The sequence below is a fragment of the Microplitis mediator genome, chromosome 11 (assembly GCF_029852145.1).
Source record: "Microplitis mediator isolate UGA2020A chromosome 11, iyMicMedi2.1, whole genome shotgun sequence".
In the NCBI taxonomy this organism is placed as follows: Eukaryota; Metazoa; Arthropoda; class Insecta; order Hymenoptera; family Braconidae; genus Microplitis; species Microplitis mediator.
The window spans coordinates 17481332-17498113 of record NC_079979.1 but is presented as its reverse complement, the minus strand read 5'-3'; the positions used below and the strand labels follow the sequence as shown (position 1 = coordinate 17498113).

Below are 16782 nucleotides of genomic sequence, written 5' to 3'. Positions count from 1 at the left end.
TTCTCTGTTAGACTCAAGTCCACGAACGGTACTATCTTTGTTGCACTTGTGCAGTAAATGGAAACTTTGGCCGAGTTTTTCTCTTAAACAAACGAATATTGTCAAATAATTGAAGCGCACTTCGCTAGCTTAGACAGTAGTGCATCGATGTACAGTCTGTATTCTGTATTTAGAGATTTTGCTTGCGAAAAAAACTCAGCCAAAAATATTTGATAGCCCCTGTTAAGAAAAAAATATTTTTGAGTCAAGAGATTATGAAAATAATTGAAAACCACTGTTTTGAAAATATTTTATTATGCATTGCCAGGTATCAATTCCCATAAACTTTGTAAAGAAATTCCCGGTCGAGGTTCTTCAGCTGCTAGTCCTAAATACGAATCAACTTGAGGTTGACGTTGTTTCAAACCATCTTCAGCGAAATATAAACCAAATACATTTGAAATTTCATCACTGCTATCTTGTATTTCGTTTGTTCGATCTTCTTTTACTTCAGGTTCAATTACGCCCTAAAAAATTTGAAAGCGTACTTGAAAAGAATAACATCAATACTCGTAAACTTGAATTAGTACTCATACTTTTGAAAATGTTACATGGGTATTTAAAGCAATATGTGATATTTCACTTCATATTTATTATTACCTGGTATTCAAAAGTATATTCAACACCATATATTGGATTTTTATCGTATGATGTCTTAAGAGTTTGAATTTCTTTGTGAAGAATATGTAATTTTTGAATTGGATCGACCCGAAATCCTAAGACGTAACCATTACTTGATTTCGTACTTATTATTACCAGCGTTGGCCCAAATTTAGATGACTTTATAGATGCCTGAAGTATGATAAATTTAATTAAAAAACATGTTGTTCGAAACAATCTTCGGTTTTTCTTACATTTTCCATTGCTAAATAAGGCAATGATACATTAAACTGATGATTCATATCTGCGAACCAAACTATTCGGATGTTTGTTATCACAAATGTTCCAACGTTGCCCTAAAATAAATTGTCTTTCTATACAAATATTATTTTATTGAAAGTAGGGGAGGGTGGGGCAGAGCGGCCCCCCTAAGCTAATTATTACTTTTTGTGGCTTTCAACCATAAGATCACTTTACTTTTGTCCTATTTCGAACAAATTTATGGACACTTTGCCAAAATTCAGAAAAAAAATTTTTTTATTTGTGGGGCAGAGCGGCCCCCCTCCAAAAAATGATGAAAAATTTTTTTTTTTCGTTTTTTTTTTTTTTTTAAATTGTTTTCATCATTAAGGATGTATTTCTTTCTCTTGACAACTATTTTTGGTTTTATATTACTCGAAAAAAATTTTTTATTTTATTTTATAAAAAAAATTTTATAAAAATATGAAAAAATCACTTTTTCAAAATTTTGGGCTTGTCCATTTTGCCCCAAATGTCATGCGTAGGGCTAAAAATGCGCAAACATATCGGATTTATAGTAATTAGGCGAAAAAAAAAAAAATTTTTTTTGATAAAAATTTCAGGGGGGTCGTTTTGCCCCACCCTCCCCTATAGATACTTATTAAATACTTTTATGAATTACATACTTGTTCTGTCGATAAATTCCAAACTCCGAGAGTTGTACTACTTATAATTTCCGACGGTAATGTAATAAGTGATTTGTTTTGTATAAAGGCACCTCGTAATTTTATTTCGCGATAAGTTTTTGTAGACATATATGCTCTGAAGTTATTTAAAAAATATTTTATAATACCATTAAATAATTAAAAGAGTGGACTAAAGAATACCTGAAAACTCCTGTAACTGACGTATAGTGTCTGAAATTTTTAGTGTTTAAATTCGTAAAAATAAATTCATATTTGCAGTTTTTGAAAGATGTTAGAATATGCAAAGCTTGTGTAGTCGTTCCTTGGATCTAGAATTTTTGAAAAATGTTAATAAAGATTCAAATATAGATCTCTTTGCGGAAATTCGCTAAATAGAAAACTAAACAGAAAACAAATCAAAGTGGTCAGAAAACACTCGTTGTCTTAAGAAAAATTAATTAATTAATGTAACGAGATCGAAGTCTGTCTCCTTTTTACAGGAGCCCGTTTTCGCGCCCTTTTGGACATTTACGGTCTTAAGGCTGGGCCGCACCTAACGAAATCCTGAATTTAAGAATTTTAATTACTTTTTGAATATTTATGGGACTCGGATGATGAGAATCTTCCGAGGAAGTTCGTCTTCGGCTTTTAGTCGGAAGCTAAGAAAATTGCTGTTATGATAATTATTTAATAAATAATTAGAATTCTTAAATTCAGGATTTCATTAGGTGCAGCCCAGCCTTAAGAAAACAGGTAGATTTGAGCAGAACTAAATGTAAGCAATTTCCCTGATAGCCACCTTATCCACAAATTAACTTCAAGCTACTGCCGTATTCTGAAGCCAATATAAAGGAAAGTGTTGGAGAGTTAGCAGTTACCTTTAAGCAAATTGACAGCAAGTTGACAGCAAATTGTCTGTAACTTGAACTCAATTTGACTACAAGTATTACTGTCAGACAATGACGTTAAGTTGATTGAAAGTTTTACTTCAAATTGGCGGCAAGTTTTTTTGTCAAATTACATTCAGATGACGGCAGTAGATTTGCATCAACTTGCACACAAGTATTATCCAGCCAAGACTTGTCAGAAACTTGTCGTTAAGCCGCAAATGTTTCACGGCAGAACTTGCTAAGCAATTATCTTTAAAGTGTGGCTATCAGGGTCATTTCATGCTGTAAGATGGACAGCAGAGTTGCCTAAAGATTAAATATACATGCTGATTTTTTATCGGGTAGATGTAACCCTATCACAGGTTTATTAAAAATTGAATCATCTTACTCATCTATTGGTTTATCATATTTACCACAGTTATCGTTTTAGTTGATACGTTAACTATTGTATTGTAACCAATACCTGAATGAGACAAATTTCAAATTATAGGTTTCATATTATAAGTATTTTTTTTAATAACTTACTTAAATTAATTCTAGGCAACATTAGTGAATGCCATATAATTCGCAGGTTGGTTACCATTAGCCGACCTTGGTCGCCAGCATTTCCTTTTGTGTCTTCAATCATATCTAGTTTATCAATTAAACTTTCGCCATCCCGTATTTGCAAATCCCTTTAATGAAAACAATATCACTGAGATTAGATTTTAAAATCATAGAAAATTATTTTTTAAAAATCGAATGTTTCTAAAAAAAATTAGAAGCTTAAATAAATATAAGTGAAATCCCGTCTTAGCTGCATATACTTACATCAATGACACGTCAAAACGAACCTCATGATCTTGCCACATTTTAATTTTCGAAGACCGTTCGTTTTCAAACTAAATCTTCTTAAACAGAAAATTATACTAAAGTTCCATAAATCATAAATACAAATGTTGAACTACTAATCGATTTCGTAGCCATGGTTACCAAGAAACACCACAAATGAAAGCACAAGCATAAGTATAACATATATTCCTATATATACAAACATATATTATATTTTAAATTAATTATTCGCCTTGTTTTTACTTTTACTCAACAATTTTTTATGTACTTTTTGCTTTATATTAAAGTTTGATCTTTTCTTCTTAAAATTCAAATTTGAATTATGGCGGGAAAGTCCGATTTCAAATTTTCGCAATCTGTGTTATCAGAATGCGTTCAAAAGAAATCTGCTAAGCCGATAATTTGTACAGTCGGTACCCATCTTATCGAGACCGCACCTTTTACCTTTTATTTTTTTTTTTTTACTCAACCTGACATTATACCCATTCAAGGCTCTATCGTCTCCGTGGTCGACGTATCCACAATAAAATAATTTCCGATATTTTCACTCATTGACAGAACTAGTGAATAATTTATTTCAAAATTAAAAATTTGAAACCTCTCATTTGTTGTAAATTAATAAATGGTCCCTACTTTAAAGTTCTTCGTTAAAATATTAAAATATAAATAATCAAGTTCTAAAATAAAATAAAAAATTTATCGAATTTCATTTTCTTACCATGGATGTGTTAAATAAATTAAGAAATACAGTGAGTAATACAATAAGCAATACAGTTAATAGTACAGCTTATGGGCTCTCCCAGCTGTCAAATGTCTTACCAGGTAATCCAGTAACACGAGAATTTGAAGTGACAGCTCATATTGCCAGTGCGGGTCCCGGTTTACTGTGGAAAATTTACAGCGGGTATAAAAAGTCTACAAAACAACCAGCCGCGATATTTGTCTTCGAAAAGAGATTATTAGAGCGATGTTCAAGTAAACAAGAACGTGAGGGAATTCTGGAAGCTCTAAAACGTGGGGTTACTCAATTAACTAAACTGAGACACCCGCAAATTCTGACAGTTCAACATCCACTTGAAGAATCTCGTGACAGTCTTGCTTTTGCTACTGAACCAGTGTTCGCTAGCTTGGCGAATGTCATAGGAAATGTTGAAAATATTTCCCAAATAAGTTCAAAAGATTTGAAAGATTACAAACTATTGGACGTGGAAATAAAGTATGGGTTACTCCAACTTGGAGAAGGACTCGCGTTTTTACACAGTGATGTAAAACTGTTACACAGGAATTTATGTCCAGAGTCAATTGTCATTAATAAAAATGGTGCTTGGAAAATATTCGGTTTTGATTTCTGCGCTTTGAATCAAAATCCCAATGACAAAGAGGTAACTATTATTTTCATTCATGGTACTGAAGTTAGCAAACGTCTAATAATTTTTGGATTTTTTTTTTTAGACGATAAATCATAAAAAAAAATATTTGAAAAAATTAGACCTGTAGTTTTTAAAATTTTCTACATGTGCATATTTTTAGTTTATTTTTTTGAACTTGATTTGTTGAAAAACAAAAATTCAAAAATTTTTAAATGTTTGCTATTTTTAGGATCATTTTCATTCAAATTAAATACCCGCGAAAACGAATTAAAAAAAAGTAAAATTTAATTTAATTCAAATGAGGGTGAAGTCAACGATCCTGACGTCAGCAGACAATTAAAAATTTTAGGTTTTTTTTAACAATTAAATTTGAAGAAAAAAACAATTAAAAATATGCACATGTAGAAAATTTAAAAGAGTACATATATAAGTGCAATTTTTAAAATAATTTATCGTTTCTAAAAAAGTCCAAAAATTATTAAACGTCGGCTGATTTCAGTATCAATGTCACTGACAAGTGGGAATTTTTTAAATTTTATCATAAATAAATAAATAAAATGTAAGAAGAATAAAAATTTTAAAACGCGAATTTCACATGAAGTCGGTACGCGCGTTTTTTCAAATTTTATTTATTTATTTAAAATTTATAAATTTTATGTCTACTACATTCATACTCATTAATTTAAATGATATTCAATGATACTGAAGTCAGCCGACTTCTAATTATTTTTTGACTTTTTTCGAAACGTCAAATTATAAAAAAAAATATTTTAAAAATTGCATCCATAGTTTTTTAAATTTCCTACATGCGCATATTTTTATTTTTTTTCTGTTCAATGATCTGTTGAAAAAAAAATTCAAAAATTATTAATTGTCTGCTCACTTTCGGTTATTTAATCATGAGAAAAAATGTTACTTTTTTTTCATAATTTTTTATTGATACTTTGCAGCCTTCTTGGTCTTATATTGAATACGACCCCAACGTATCATCGATAGGTCAAGCTCATTTGGACTACCAAGCGCCAGAATGCATTGTAGCCGGTAGTTGTGGCCCTCCGAGTGATATATTTGCACTAGGACTATTTATCTATACACTGTATTCTCCCGGAAATCGACCATTCAATGAGTGCCACGGCGATGTATCAAAGTGCCGAAGATTCTTCGCGGACTACAAAACATCAGCAGCGGCTTCGAAGCTGACTTTGATTCCAGAGAACCTTCGAGAAACTGTAAAGTTAATGCTGAGTAGCAACCCGGAGCTGAGACCCGATGCTCATCAGTTTATTAAAATTGAATACTTCAATGACATCGGAGTCAAGACATTAAATTATCTTGAGAAATTATTTCAATGGGACAACCTCCAGAAGTCACAGTTTTATAAAGGACTTCCCCAAGTGATGAAGCAGCTGCCACACAGAGTTGTTTTACACCGAGTTCTCCCGTGTCTCTACAAAGAATTCGTAAATGCTCCAATGATTCCTTTCGTGTTACCAAATATTTTACAAGTCTTAGAAGAATGTACCGTTGATGAATTTACGGAATACATTCTTCCAAATTTAAAACCCGTTCTTGCTATGGAGGATCCACCGCAGATTAGTCTCGTAATTATTCAGCGTATTGATATACTTCTTAAACTCTGCTCAGCCAGTGTAATAAAATCCGATATCGTGCCAATGCTGACTCGGGCACTGGACTCACCTATGGAGCAGCTTCAAGAACTTTGTCTTGCAGCATTACCGTCAATAGCGACGTTGATTGACGGTCCAACGATGAAGAATGTTATCCTTCCTAGAATTAAAAAAATTTGTTTGAAAGGAACAGGTCACAGTACGAGTCTAAGTCTGCGTGTTAATTGTTTGCTGTGTCTTGCAAAGATGTTGGAACACTTGGATCGATGGCTTGTACTCGATCAAATACTACCGTTCCTTCAAGAAATTCCTCATTCTGGCGAACCCGCTGTTCTAATGGCATTGATAGGTATTTACGATGAATGAAAAATTAAATTAATTGTCTCAGATTCATTTTAATCTATTATATTTAATTATTTATTTAGGAATATATAAATTGGTTTTGACTCATAGTAAATTGGGAATCAATAAAGAAATACTTGCTACCAAAGTATTGCCGTCGTTACTGCCGCTTTGCATTGAACAAAGTTTGAGTCCGTCGCAGTTTGAAATTTTGGCTGCTTTGATAAACGATATGGTAAATCGTGTGACAACGGAACATCGTGAGTCGCTGCGTCAGTTGGATGCAGTACGTCGCGAAGCGCAGCAACTTGATGATGCTTTGAAACAAACGACGAATCCGTCGACTGTTGATGTACTAAATGATGCTTTTCCATCAAACAAAATGTTTCCGTCACAGTCGGCGGTGGCAACTCCTCTGAAAGATCAAAAAGGGTTGACGTTAGAAGAAAAACACAGGTGTGTATGATCATTTTTATTATTGTATTTGTCCTCATGGTCGATTTTTCAAGGAAACGACATCTATGTACCTGAAGAACGGAACGTTTTTCGCGCAACGAAAATAAAAAATTTATGTAATTTCTCTGCTTAAGAGGTAGTTAGAAGAGGCCTGCAATTTTCAGCTGACATACTAGCGCGTATGAAAGACATTTAAAAAACTTAGATCCAGTAGATTTTTTACTTTTCGTTTTGTTCTTTATTTTTGTCTCACCAAAAACGTTCCGATCCTCAGGTAGACACGACATCTGTCATAATTAGTCGAGTAGGTTCCAAAAAATCACGTGTTAAAAAATTTATATTATCATCCTTGTTATCACGATAGCGCCGACAATTCTTATCGGATGTCAATTAAATTTTCTAGTTATTCTATGGGTAATTATCTTGATAAAGTTCGAACGGGCTAAATCGGTCAATTAGTTTTCAAGTTATGGCTGTTTGAAATTTTCACGATTTTTTTTAAAATAAGTTTTTTACTGTTCATATTTTACATTTTGATAAGTTTCATATTTCGAGCCTTGAAAATTTAAATAAATCAATAAAATTTTAATCAAATAATTTTTTAATCTCACTGCTACATCAGTATTTAAAAATATCCATTTTATTAATGAGTTTACAAAGTTTGAAAAATTTTTATAACGTCTGGAAAAATCCATGTTTCATTCTTGCTGCCAGATGTCAATTTTTTTTTGTGCAAAAGATATAAGTACTTGAATATAAATAACTTTTAATTATGATTAAAGGTTTTCTCAACAACAAGAAGCAAATCATCGATTGCATGCGCAAAGTCCATTGACACCAAAAACACCATCACAGCCCAAGAAAATAGAACCTAAAGATCTTACGAGTACACTCTTAGAGAACAATCTTAGTCAGTTAAACTTGTCAGCAACCAAACCCGTGCAGCCCAACTACACTAGTTTTACATCGCCTTCTTGGGATACTAATATTAATCAAAACCAATGGAAGAACACAAACTCGTCAATGCCTATGTCATTGTCAACTAAGCCTTCAAATGCACCAATGAATTGGAATCTAAATGGGATGGACACATCAATAAATTGGGGATCGCAGTCTACATCACCTGCTAATCAAATTTCTCAATGGACTAGTCCCAAACCACAAGTAAATAAAAATAGCGAATCTATTAGAGTAGGCGCAATGAACTCTATGATGATGCCAACAAGTCCTGAATCATTTAATAATTTCCAGCAGAATAAACCTGCTAGTTTATCCACACAAGATATTATTGACTTTCTTAGCTAATAAAATGTAGTAAGTTTTTTATATTTATTATTTGTACTATATATTTTTAATATTTATAATAATTATTATCATTAATTTAATTAATGCTGATATTTTCCTTGTGATTTGCATCATGGAACAAAATGTATCACTATTATGAAATTTGTATATAAATATTTGGAAAGAAAATTGTTTTTTTCTTTTCATTCGACCTCAGTAGATAAAAAGCGGTATTTACTATTAATTGTAAAAAATTAATGAACTATTGTCTGATTGATAATTTATGAGTATGACAGGCCCTTAATTACTCCTTGTATTTGTGTAGATATATTTAGTAAATGTAGGTATACAAATACGTGAGTGATTGGGTACTAGTTCCCTGACCGGGTACTGGGTCTCTTACCTCATAGGTTTGAATAAAAACATATTAAAAAATAATGTTTTCATTTATTTTCAATAAAACCCCGTGGGCTATTTTGTGATAAATAATTTGTGGGAAGTAAAATTATCTAGAAAAAAATTCCTATGGTATTTTACGATAAGTCTGATAGTTTTAAATATGTAAAGTTTTGAACCAATGATATTTTTGGAACCTATCCTTGATAGCACGAGTTGCTCGTCAAAAAGTTGGTATTCATTAGTTTGCGACCAACTTGATGACAAGTTGTCGACAACTCTAGCTTTTGCAATTTTTGGCTACAGATTACCGTCAACTTTCTGAGAAAGTTGGCGCCAGGGAAGAGCCGCAATTCGAAGGCAGGTTTCTGATAAAATTGACACAACTTTCCGTCAACTTTTGGCCACCAACTTCCTCAGAAAGTGTCTATCAACTTTGGAAATACCAACTTTTGCGGCCAACTTGGCGACTATTTGCGACTGTTAGTTTGACGACAGTTTCTCGCCAACTTGGCTATCAGGGTGTGATAGACAATGACGAAATTCTTTGATAATTTCATCATAAGGACAAGTGCAAAGATAGAATTCTATGAAATCCACTAAAAAATCTGGGGAACTGGTTATCTTATCGCTACATCTCGCATTCCAGTTGTGACTATTGGATGGATACCTGTCTTAAAAGTATTTATTTCATTTATTTCCTTGATAGTCAAACTAGCGATGACCTACTGAAGCAACTTGTCGTCAAATTAGCCGCAATAAATTCACACTTCCATAAGTTGACAGCAGCTGGTCGCCAGCTTTCTCCGGTTGCGGCAGTAGATTGTCGTCAAGTTTCTGGGAAAAGTGGTAACAACTTGTCAACAGTTACAAAGGCTGAAGTTATCATCAACTTGATCGCAACTAATTGACATCAACTTTCTACAGGGAATCTGGCTATCAGGGATTGATAAAAATAAAAAAATTTAGATAATACACCGACAGTTATCAGCTGAGTAAACGCAAGTTCTTTTATTGCAAGTCACGTGATGACAACACAACATCGATAGTAATGTCGAGTAATCGTATCAGGTGTTTTCCTTGAGTAGCATTTATATTTAGAGTACTTGACACTGACAGATACAAAAATAATTAACGTGATGCTAATACTAAAAAATTCACGATCGTTCGTAATTTTCAACTGGCAACTGACCGCTGTGAGGATTAATTTGTAAAATAAAAGCTGTCATTTTCATCGAAAAAAAAAAAAATTACCAGACGATAAATAAAATTCTGGAAGTAATTACATTATATTGGGGGCATTGAACATCTTTCGAAAGTTTGTTTTGTGATTAAAAATCTATAAATAAACTGATAAGAATTTTTCGCATCATAGTTACTTCGGTAAGTGACAAGGTAAGAATAATTATTAACTTTATTATTTTTTTATTTATACTTTATTAAATTTAATAAATATATATATCAGTAAGTAATTAAGGCCATTCTCCGAGGGTGCCCCCCACTTTTTTCCAAAAAATATAGTGCCGCCTGGTGGCTGGAAGCCGCACTAAAAAAACTACTGGAGCTGAAAAACTTTAAAATTAAATTAATAGTGTATTACACTCCTTGGGCAGTAAGTAAGAAAGCCTCAGATCACATGTAATTATTGGCCATGGTGACGTTGGGGTCAACAATTACATGTGATCTGAGACATTTCTTACTTTACTGCCCTAGGTGTGTAATATTCCATTTCTCCTCGACGGAGGCGGAAAGCTGCAACTTCTTTTTGCACAGGGGGACAAAAGTTGACGCTTTTCGCCCAGAGAGGAGAAAATAGTAATTTTCGATACGTATGCGGAACGGTAGGGATTCTAACGGCTTGAAGTGACGTCACAAGTTTGAGACTATGGGCGCTTTCTTATCAAGACCGGATATAGTACAAGGTCTTGATGAGAATGTATCCATAAGCCTCAAACGCGTGCCTGTCCTTCAAGTCTGTCAGGGTTCCTACCTTTGAGCATAAAGTTCGAAAAAAATTTTTTGTCATATCAATGGCGGAAGTGGAATTTGAGAGAGAAATAGTCAAAAATGTTTTAAGTCGTGTAGGAATGTAGAGACAGATAGAGAGAGAGAAGTTACTTTTCGATAAAAGTTAACCAAACTATAGATTGCCAGAAATCGTATAGTTTGCGCCCTCTGCATGTTGCTTGAAAATTCAACTTTCGCGGTTGATATGGCAAAAAATAATTTAAAGTAATAAAATGCAAAAAATGTTAATTTTTAAATGAATGAAAAAACTTATATATTTTTTTTTTAAATAATTAGCTAATGCTAGAAAAATCTAAAACTCGAGATTGAAAAATAATATTTTCTTTGACCTTGACCTGTCAATATTACATTTATTTTCTAATGTAATTAAAAACAAATCATAATATTTATCGAAAAAATGGCTTCGTACAAGTAATTTCATAAACTCGTAGAATAATAAAAACATTACTTACAGTAATTATAAATACCCAGTTGAGCGTAGTTTCTTTAATAAACTTCAACATAATATTTGCCATTTAGTAACTTTTTATTTTGACAGATGTAAACATCAGGTCTGTATAATTTTTTGGGTGACCGCGAAGGTGCTTGAATATAGTAGCGGGAAAAATTAAATTTAATAAATTTATTCCTTTCAATCATAGCAATAATAAAGTTCTATGTATCATTACTTTATTTAATTTTATCAAAAAATAAATAGTGTATTACACTCCTTGGACAGTAAGTAAGAAAGCCTCAGATCACATGTAATTATTGGCCATGGTGACGTTGGGGTCAACAATTACATGTGATCTGAGACATTTCTTACTTTACTGCCCTAGGTGTGTAATATTCCATTTCTCCTCGACGGAGGCGGAAAGCTGCAACTTCTTTTTGCACAGCGGGACAAAAGTTAACGCTTTCCGCCCGGAGGCGAGAAAAAATTTTTTGATTCAAAGTATTAAATAAAAAAAAAAAAGATATGAATTAAATTAAATAAAGTAATGATACGTAGAACTTTATTATTGCTAATTGAAAGGAATAATTTCATTAAATTTAATGTTTCCCGCAACTTTATTCAAGCACCTTTACGTGCATCCAAAAAATTATACAGATCTGATGTTTACATCTGTCAAAATAAAAAGTTACTAAATGGTGAATATTAAGTTGAAATTTCAATGCCTTATTGAAGAACTAACTAACTATGTTGAAATTTATTAAAGAAACTACGCTCAACTGGATATTTATAATTACTGTAAGTAATTTTTTTAATATTCTACGAGTTTATAACATTACTTGTACGAAGCCCTTTTTTCGATAAATATTATAATTTGTTTTTAATTACTTATAGAAAATAAATGTGATATTGACAGGTCAAGGTCAATGAAAATATTATTTTCCAATCTCGGGTTTTAGATTTTTCTAGCATTAGCTAATTATTTAAAAAAAAATATAAATTTTTTCATTCATTTAAAAATTAACATTTTTTGCATTTCATTACTTTACGTAATTTCAATTTAATTTTAGTTTTTCAGCTCTAGTACTTTTTTTAGTGTGGCTGCCGGCCACCAGGCGGCACCACATTTTTTGGAAAAAATTGGGGGGCACCCTCGCAGAATGTCCTTAATTAAAACAAATGTCGAACTCCAAGGAATGAATATCAATATGGCGAGAACTGGAGCTACGAAATTATCAAAACTCCGCGAGCTGATGGCAGCCGTTGAGTTTGAGGGTGCGGTAAAAAAAGGAATCCAAGCTTTGATAGTTGGCTCTGAAGACGCTCATCTGTCAGAGTACATAACAGATCGTGACAAACGTCGTCACTTTATTTCCGGCTTTCAAGGGTCACTGGGAACGGCAATTATCACTGCCAAAGATGCAGTGCTATGGACAGATGGACGGTATTACGCCCAAGCACAAGCAGAATTCGATCCACCGGATGCTTGGACGTTGATGAAAGAGGGCACGATTGGCACCCCAACGCAAGACGAATGGTTGGTGTCCACTCTCCCGCCAAACTCGACAGTCGGTGCTGATCCAAATCTAATGAGCTACGCGGTATGGATACCCCTGCATAATTCCCTGAGTGCTGCTGGCCATAATTTACTGCCACTTGAAGAAAATTTGATCGACAAACTCTGGGGAGATGAACAGCCTCCAGTAATTTCTAATCCAATCGTACCGCAGCTGATAACTTTCACCGGGAAAACGGCTGGTGAAAAAATAACGCAATGTCGAGAGGCCATGAAAAAAAACCGAGCTAGTGTTCTTGTAATAACGACTTTGGATGAAGTCGCTTACTTATTAAATTTACGAGGCTCGGACATACCTTACAATCCGGTTTTTTTTGCGTACGTTATCATAACACTGACAGATATTCATATATTTGTTGACAAGACGAGATTGACTGCGGAAGCAGAGAAACAATTAAATGATGAAGGGGTAGAAGCTATTTATCATCCGTATGAAGATGTGAGATCGTATTTGAAACAACTTGCACTTAGCAATTTATTTATTACGGGTAATGGATCGGAAAATGAAAGAATTTGGATAAATAGCAACGCGAATTATGCTTTGCATACAGAGTGTGGTGATGTGCAGAGACATATTGCGATAACTCCGGTAAGATTAATGCAAGTTATTAAAAATCAAGTTGAAATTGACAACATGAAGGCGGCTCATATTAGGGACTCTGCTGCGCTGGTTAAATATTTCGCTTGGCTTGAAGATAAAGTTAAAAGTAAATGCGATCCTCCGATCACAGAAATAACTGGTGCTGATAAATTAGAACAGATTCGACGGTAAGATTTAATTATTACCCTCAATAAATTTCCGATAGCAAGACTTTCTGGTTAGAAAGTTGGTGTCAATTAGTTGTGATCAAGTTGACGACAACTTCAGCCTTTGTAATTGTTGACTACAAGTTGTTGTCAACTTTCCGTCAACTGATGGGATGCCAACTTTTATTTTGCCACAAACTTTCTTAGAAATTTGGCACCCAGTTGCCGTCAACTAGGTGACAAGTTGCTGCAGTAAGTTGTCACTAGTTTGCTGTCAGCTTTGATATCAGGGTGATGGCAAAACTCTCTGGTCAGAAAGTTGGTGTCGATTAGTTGTGATCAAGTTAATGACAATTTTCAGTTTTTGTGACAACTACAAGTTGTTGCCAACTTTCTGAGAAAATTGAAGGCAACTTTTGCCACCAACTTGGTGACAAGTTGCTGCAGTAGATTGTCACCAACTTGCTGTCAACTTGGCTATCAGGGTGATCATATAAATTTATATATTTTTAAATTTTATTAGAGAACAAAAAAATTTTGTTGGTTTGAGTTTTCCAACAATTTCATCAGTTGGAGCTCATGGTGCTGTTATTCATTACTTGCCATCACCAAAGACTGATGTACCAATTACAGATCAAGAGATTTATCTCTGTGATTCGGGTGCGCAGTATTACGACGGTACTACTGATGTAACAAGAACTTTTCATTTCGGAACTCCAACAAGCTTTCAACGAGAAGCTTTTACTCGAGTATTTAAAGGACAGACTGCTGTCGCTACGGCAGTATTTCCTATGATGATCAAAGGAAATTATTTAGATATTCTAGCACGTAAAAGTCTCTGGGATGTTGGGTAAATATATCAACTATTATATTTTTGATTTACTGGATGTTACTTACAAAGAAATATATTTTTTTTAGTCTCCACTACTTGCACGGTAGTGGCCATGGAGTAGGTGCTTATCTCAACGTTCATGAATTCCCCACTGCTATTTCCTGGCGTCCTTATCCAGATGACCCTGGTTTACAACCGGGGATCTTTTTATCTAATGGTAAGGATTTAAAATTTATGTTCAACAGTACGGCAAAGTAAATTATATTGAATCGTTTTTTTTCAGAACCTGGATTTTATGAAGACGGAAGTTTTGGAATCCGTCTTGAAAATGTTCAGTTTGTCATCAAAGCCAATACTCCTTACAACCACAGGAATTTGGATTTCTTAACTTTTGAAACAGTAACTTTTGTTCCAATTCAAACTTCTCTTCTTGACATCGATTTGCTTACCGATCAAGAGGTAAAAATTTATCTGATTTTATATTTCTCATTTACTTTGATAGCGAGACTGGTCAGAAAGTTGGTGTCAATTAGTTAAGATCAAGTTGACGACAACTTTAACCTTTGTAACTGTTGACAAGTTGTTGCCAACTTTCCCAGAAACTTGGCGGCAATTTACTGCCGCGAACTGTCGCTCTTTGGGAAAATTGAAGGCAGCTTTCCGCCACCTAATGCGATGTCAACTTTTGCCCTTTCTCAGCAAATTGACTTCTAATTGTTGTCTAGTTTGCTTGGCTATCAGTAAATCAACGAGTACGGAATAATAATTTTTTTATTTTTATTACAGATTGAATATTTGAATTCTTATCACGCCAAGTGTTTAGAAATACTTCGACCTTTCCTTCAAGGTGAAGATGACATCCAAGCTCGTCAATGGCTTGAAAAAGAAACACTGCCAATATCGAGATAGTATTGATATTATATATACATATATCTATATCAATAATCAATTTCATTTGATTATTCGAACCCATTTGTCTAAAAAGAATACAAGTGGATGTTTTTTATAATCAATTTACATTATTTTTTTTGAATAATATACTTTTTTATTCACATATAAATTTGAAATTTTGTTATACAACTTTTTGCGTTAAAAAATTTAATTAACATTACAGTTATTAAATCATCTGATTATAAACAGCAATAAAAATAATTATTAAACCATTGTTATTTTCTTACAACTTTTCAATATGCACATCTCTGAGCTCGAAAACAGCGGGAAATTTTTTGTTTCTGCTGCAGGGTCAACCGCTTTGCCGATTTTTTCAGTGGTAACGTCATTCAAAGACAAAATCAGTAAACTGAGATCAATGCGTAAATTAGCGACAAAATTAATCAGTTTCTCTCTAAGGGCTGAACTGCCCTGTCATGACAAATCGACGTATCTCGAGATAATAATTGTAGTTCAACTTCTAATTATTTATGCTATGTTCAATAACTAATGTCGTTTCAATCAGTAAAATTATGATTTTAATGTTTAAACTGCTATAATTAACAGTTAATCGTTAAAATATACTGCTTGACTATTTAAAATTACTTCTTAAACTACAAGACATTTGTCAAAAAAATGCATGTGTTATTAATTTCTTACGTTCTACTCAGTAATATTTACTGAGATTCGGTCTAGGCGCGCTGTTGACGAGAATCTCAGTAATATTTACTAATATTTTTTTCCGTGTAATTAATTATGCCAATGAAATTGATCAAATGTGCGTATAAAAGAAATGAAAAAAACGTATTTTTTTTGCATTGGAAATTTAATTCTTCGAGTTACAGCGTTTTGTCATAACAATTTTATCTATTTATCAAAATAAGCATTAGTTTTTTACGATACAAAAAACGTATCTCGAGTTACAACGTTTTGTCATAACAGAAATTAATTTTTCTGTTAAATTGTACTAAAATTCAGTTAAAACTTTAAACGTTATTTTCTCGAAACTATAATTTTTGAGATACGTCGTTTTGTCACAGGGCAGTGAAATTAATGAAGTTATTAGTTAATAGCGATTTTGATTTTTTTCATTTTCAGAGTAGCATTTGCTAGTTACTTCCGATGCCGATAATTATAATTACAGTTTCAGAGTCGCAGCGCTTTACTACACGGAAAAAAAAAATAGTAGTGGCTACTCTCTGGGATAGTACTGAGTACTTTCTGTAAAAAAACAAAATTTAGACAGTACTGTATGCTATCTAGACTGTATCCACTACTGTCTAGACTATATCCACTACTGTCCGGGATACTACTCAGTACTTTTCAGAGAGTAGTGGATATAGTATAGATAGCATACAGTACTGTCTGAAATTTTTTTTTTACAGAAAGTACTCAGTACTATCCCAGAGAGTAGCCACTACTATTTCTTTTTTCCGTGTACTGTACGAAACTAATAATTACTCAAACATTTCAA

The 16782-nt window shown here is 33.2% G+C and overlaps 3 protein-coding genes across 4 annotated transcripts; 2 read left to right on the top strand and 1 right to left on the bottom strand.

The window, feature by feature from the left end:
- Nucleotides 1–258: 258 nt before the first annotated feature.
- Nucleotides 259–3463, bottom strand: LOC130677403 (Bardet-Biedl syndrome 5 protein homolog). Its single transcript, XM_057484152.1, has 8 exons — nt 3266–3463; nt 2981–3129; nt 2869–2918; nt 1767–1894; nt 1566–1701; nt 894–995; nt 640–831; nt 259–506 (listed from the first exon to the last, which is right to left on the bottom strand). The coding sequence occupies exons 1-8, from the start codon at nt 3304–3306 to the stop codon at nt 294–296; spliced, it is 1011 nt and encodes a 336-aa protein (XP_057340135.1). The 5' UTR covers nt 3307–3463; the 3' UTR covers nt 259–293.
- Nucleotides 3464–3752: 289 nt separating this feature from the next.
- Nucleotides 3753–8780, top strand: LOC130677402 (SCY1-like protein 2). Its single transcript, XM_057484151.1, has 4 exons — nt 3753–4668; nt 5607–6633; nt 6710–7082; nt 7865–8780. Exons 1-4 carry the CDS (start codon nt 4006–4008, stop codon nt 8385–8387), a joined length of 2586 nt encoding a protein of 861 aa, XP_057340134.1. The 5' UTR covers nt 3753–4005; the 3' UTR covers nt 8388–8780.
- A 1016-nt stretch (nt 8781–9796) lies between these two features.
- On the top strand, nt 9797–15545 carry LOC130677492 (xaa-Pro aminopeptidase ApepP). Of its 2 annotated transcripts, none has more exons than XM_057484261.1 (6): nt 9797–10145; nt 12418–13567; nt 14070–14396; nt 14465–14595; nt 14662–14837; nt 15165–15545. In XM_057484261.1, the coding sequence occupies exons 2-6, from the start codon at nt 12420–12422 to the stop codon at nt 15285–15287; spliced, it is 1905 nt and encodes a 634-aa protein (XP_057340244.1). In that variant the 5' UTR covers nt 9797–10145; nt 12418–12419; the 3' UTR covers nt 15288–15545. The 2 variants fall into 2 exon arrangements, with proteins under 2 accessions (XP_057340244.1, XP_057340243.1); XM_057484260.1 differs by having other exon boundaries at nt 9798–10157.
- The last annotated feature ends 1237 nt before the right edge of the window (nt 15546–16782 follow it).

Coding starts and splice junctions, on each gene's coding strand:
- LOC130677492 (XM_057484261.1), top strand. CDS start 12,420: ATGAATATCAATATGGCGAGAACTGGAGCTACGAAATTATCAAAACTC. Junction 13,568..14,069: donor AAATTAGAACAGATTCGACG/GTAAGATTTAAT, acceptor AAATTTTATTAG/AGAACAAAAAAATTTTGTTG. Junction 14,397..14,464: donor AAAAGTCTCTGGGATGTTGG/GTAAATATATCA, acceptor TATTTTTTTTAG/TCTCCACTACTTGCACGGTA.
- LOC130677403 (XM_057484152.1), bottom strand. CDS start 3,306: ATGTGGCAAGATCATGAGGTTCGTTTTGACGTGTCATTGAT. Junction 2,919..2,980: donor GTTGCCTAGAATTAATTTAA/GTAAGTTATTAA, acceptor TGTCTCATTCAG/GTATTGGTTACAATACAATA. Junction 996..1,565: donor GGAATTTATCGACAGAACAA/GTATGTAATTCA, acceptor AATTTATTTTAG/GGCAACGTTGGAACATTTGT.
- LOC130677402 (XM_057484151.1), top strand. CDS start 4,006: ATGGATGTGTTAAATAAATTAAGAAATACAGTGAGTAATACAATAAGC. Junction 4,669..5,606: donor AAAATCCCAATGACAAAGAG/GTAACTATTATT, acceptor GATACTTTGCAG/CCTTCTTGGTCTTATATTGA. Junction 7,083..7,864: donor ACGTTAGAAGAAAAACACAG/GTGTGTATGATC, acceptor TTATGATTAAAG/GTTTTCTCAACAACAAGAAG.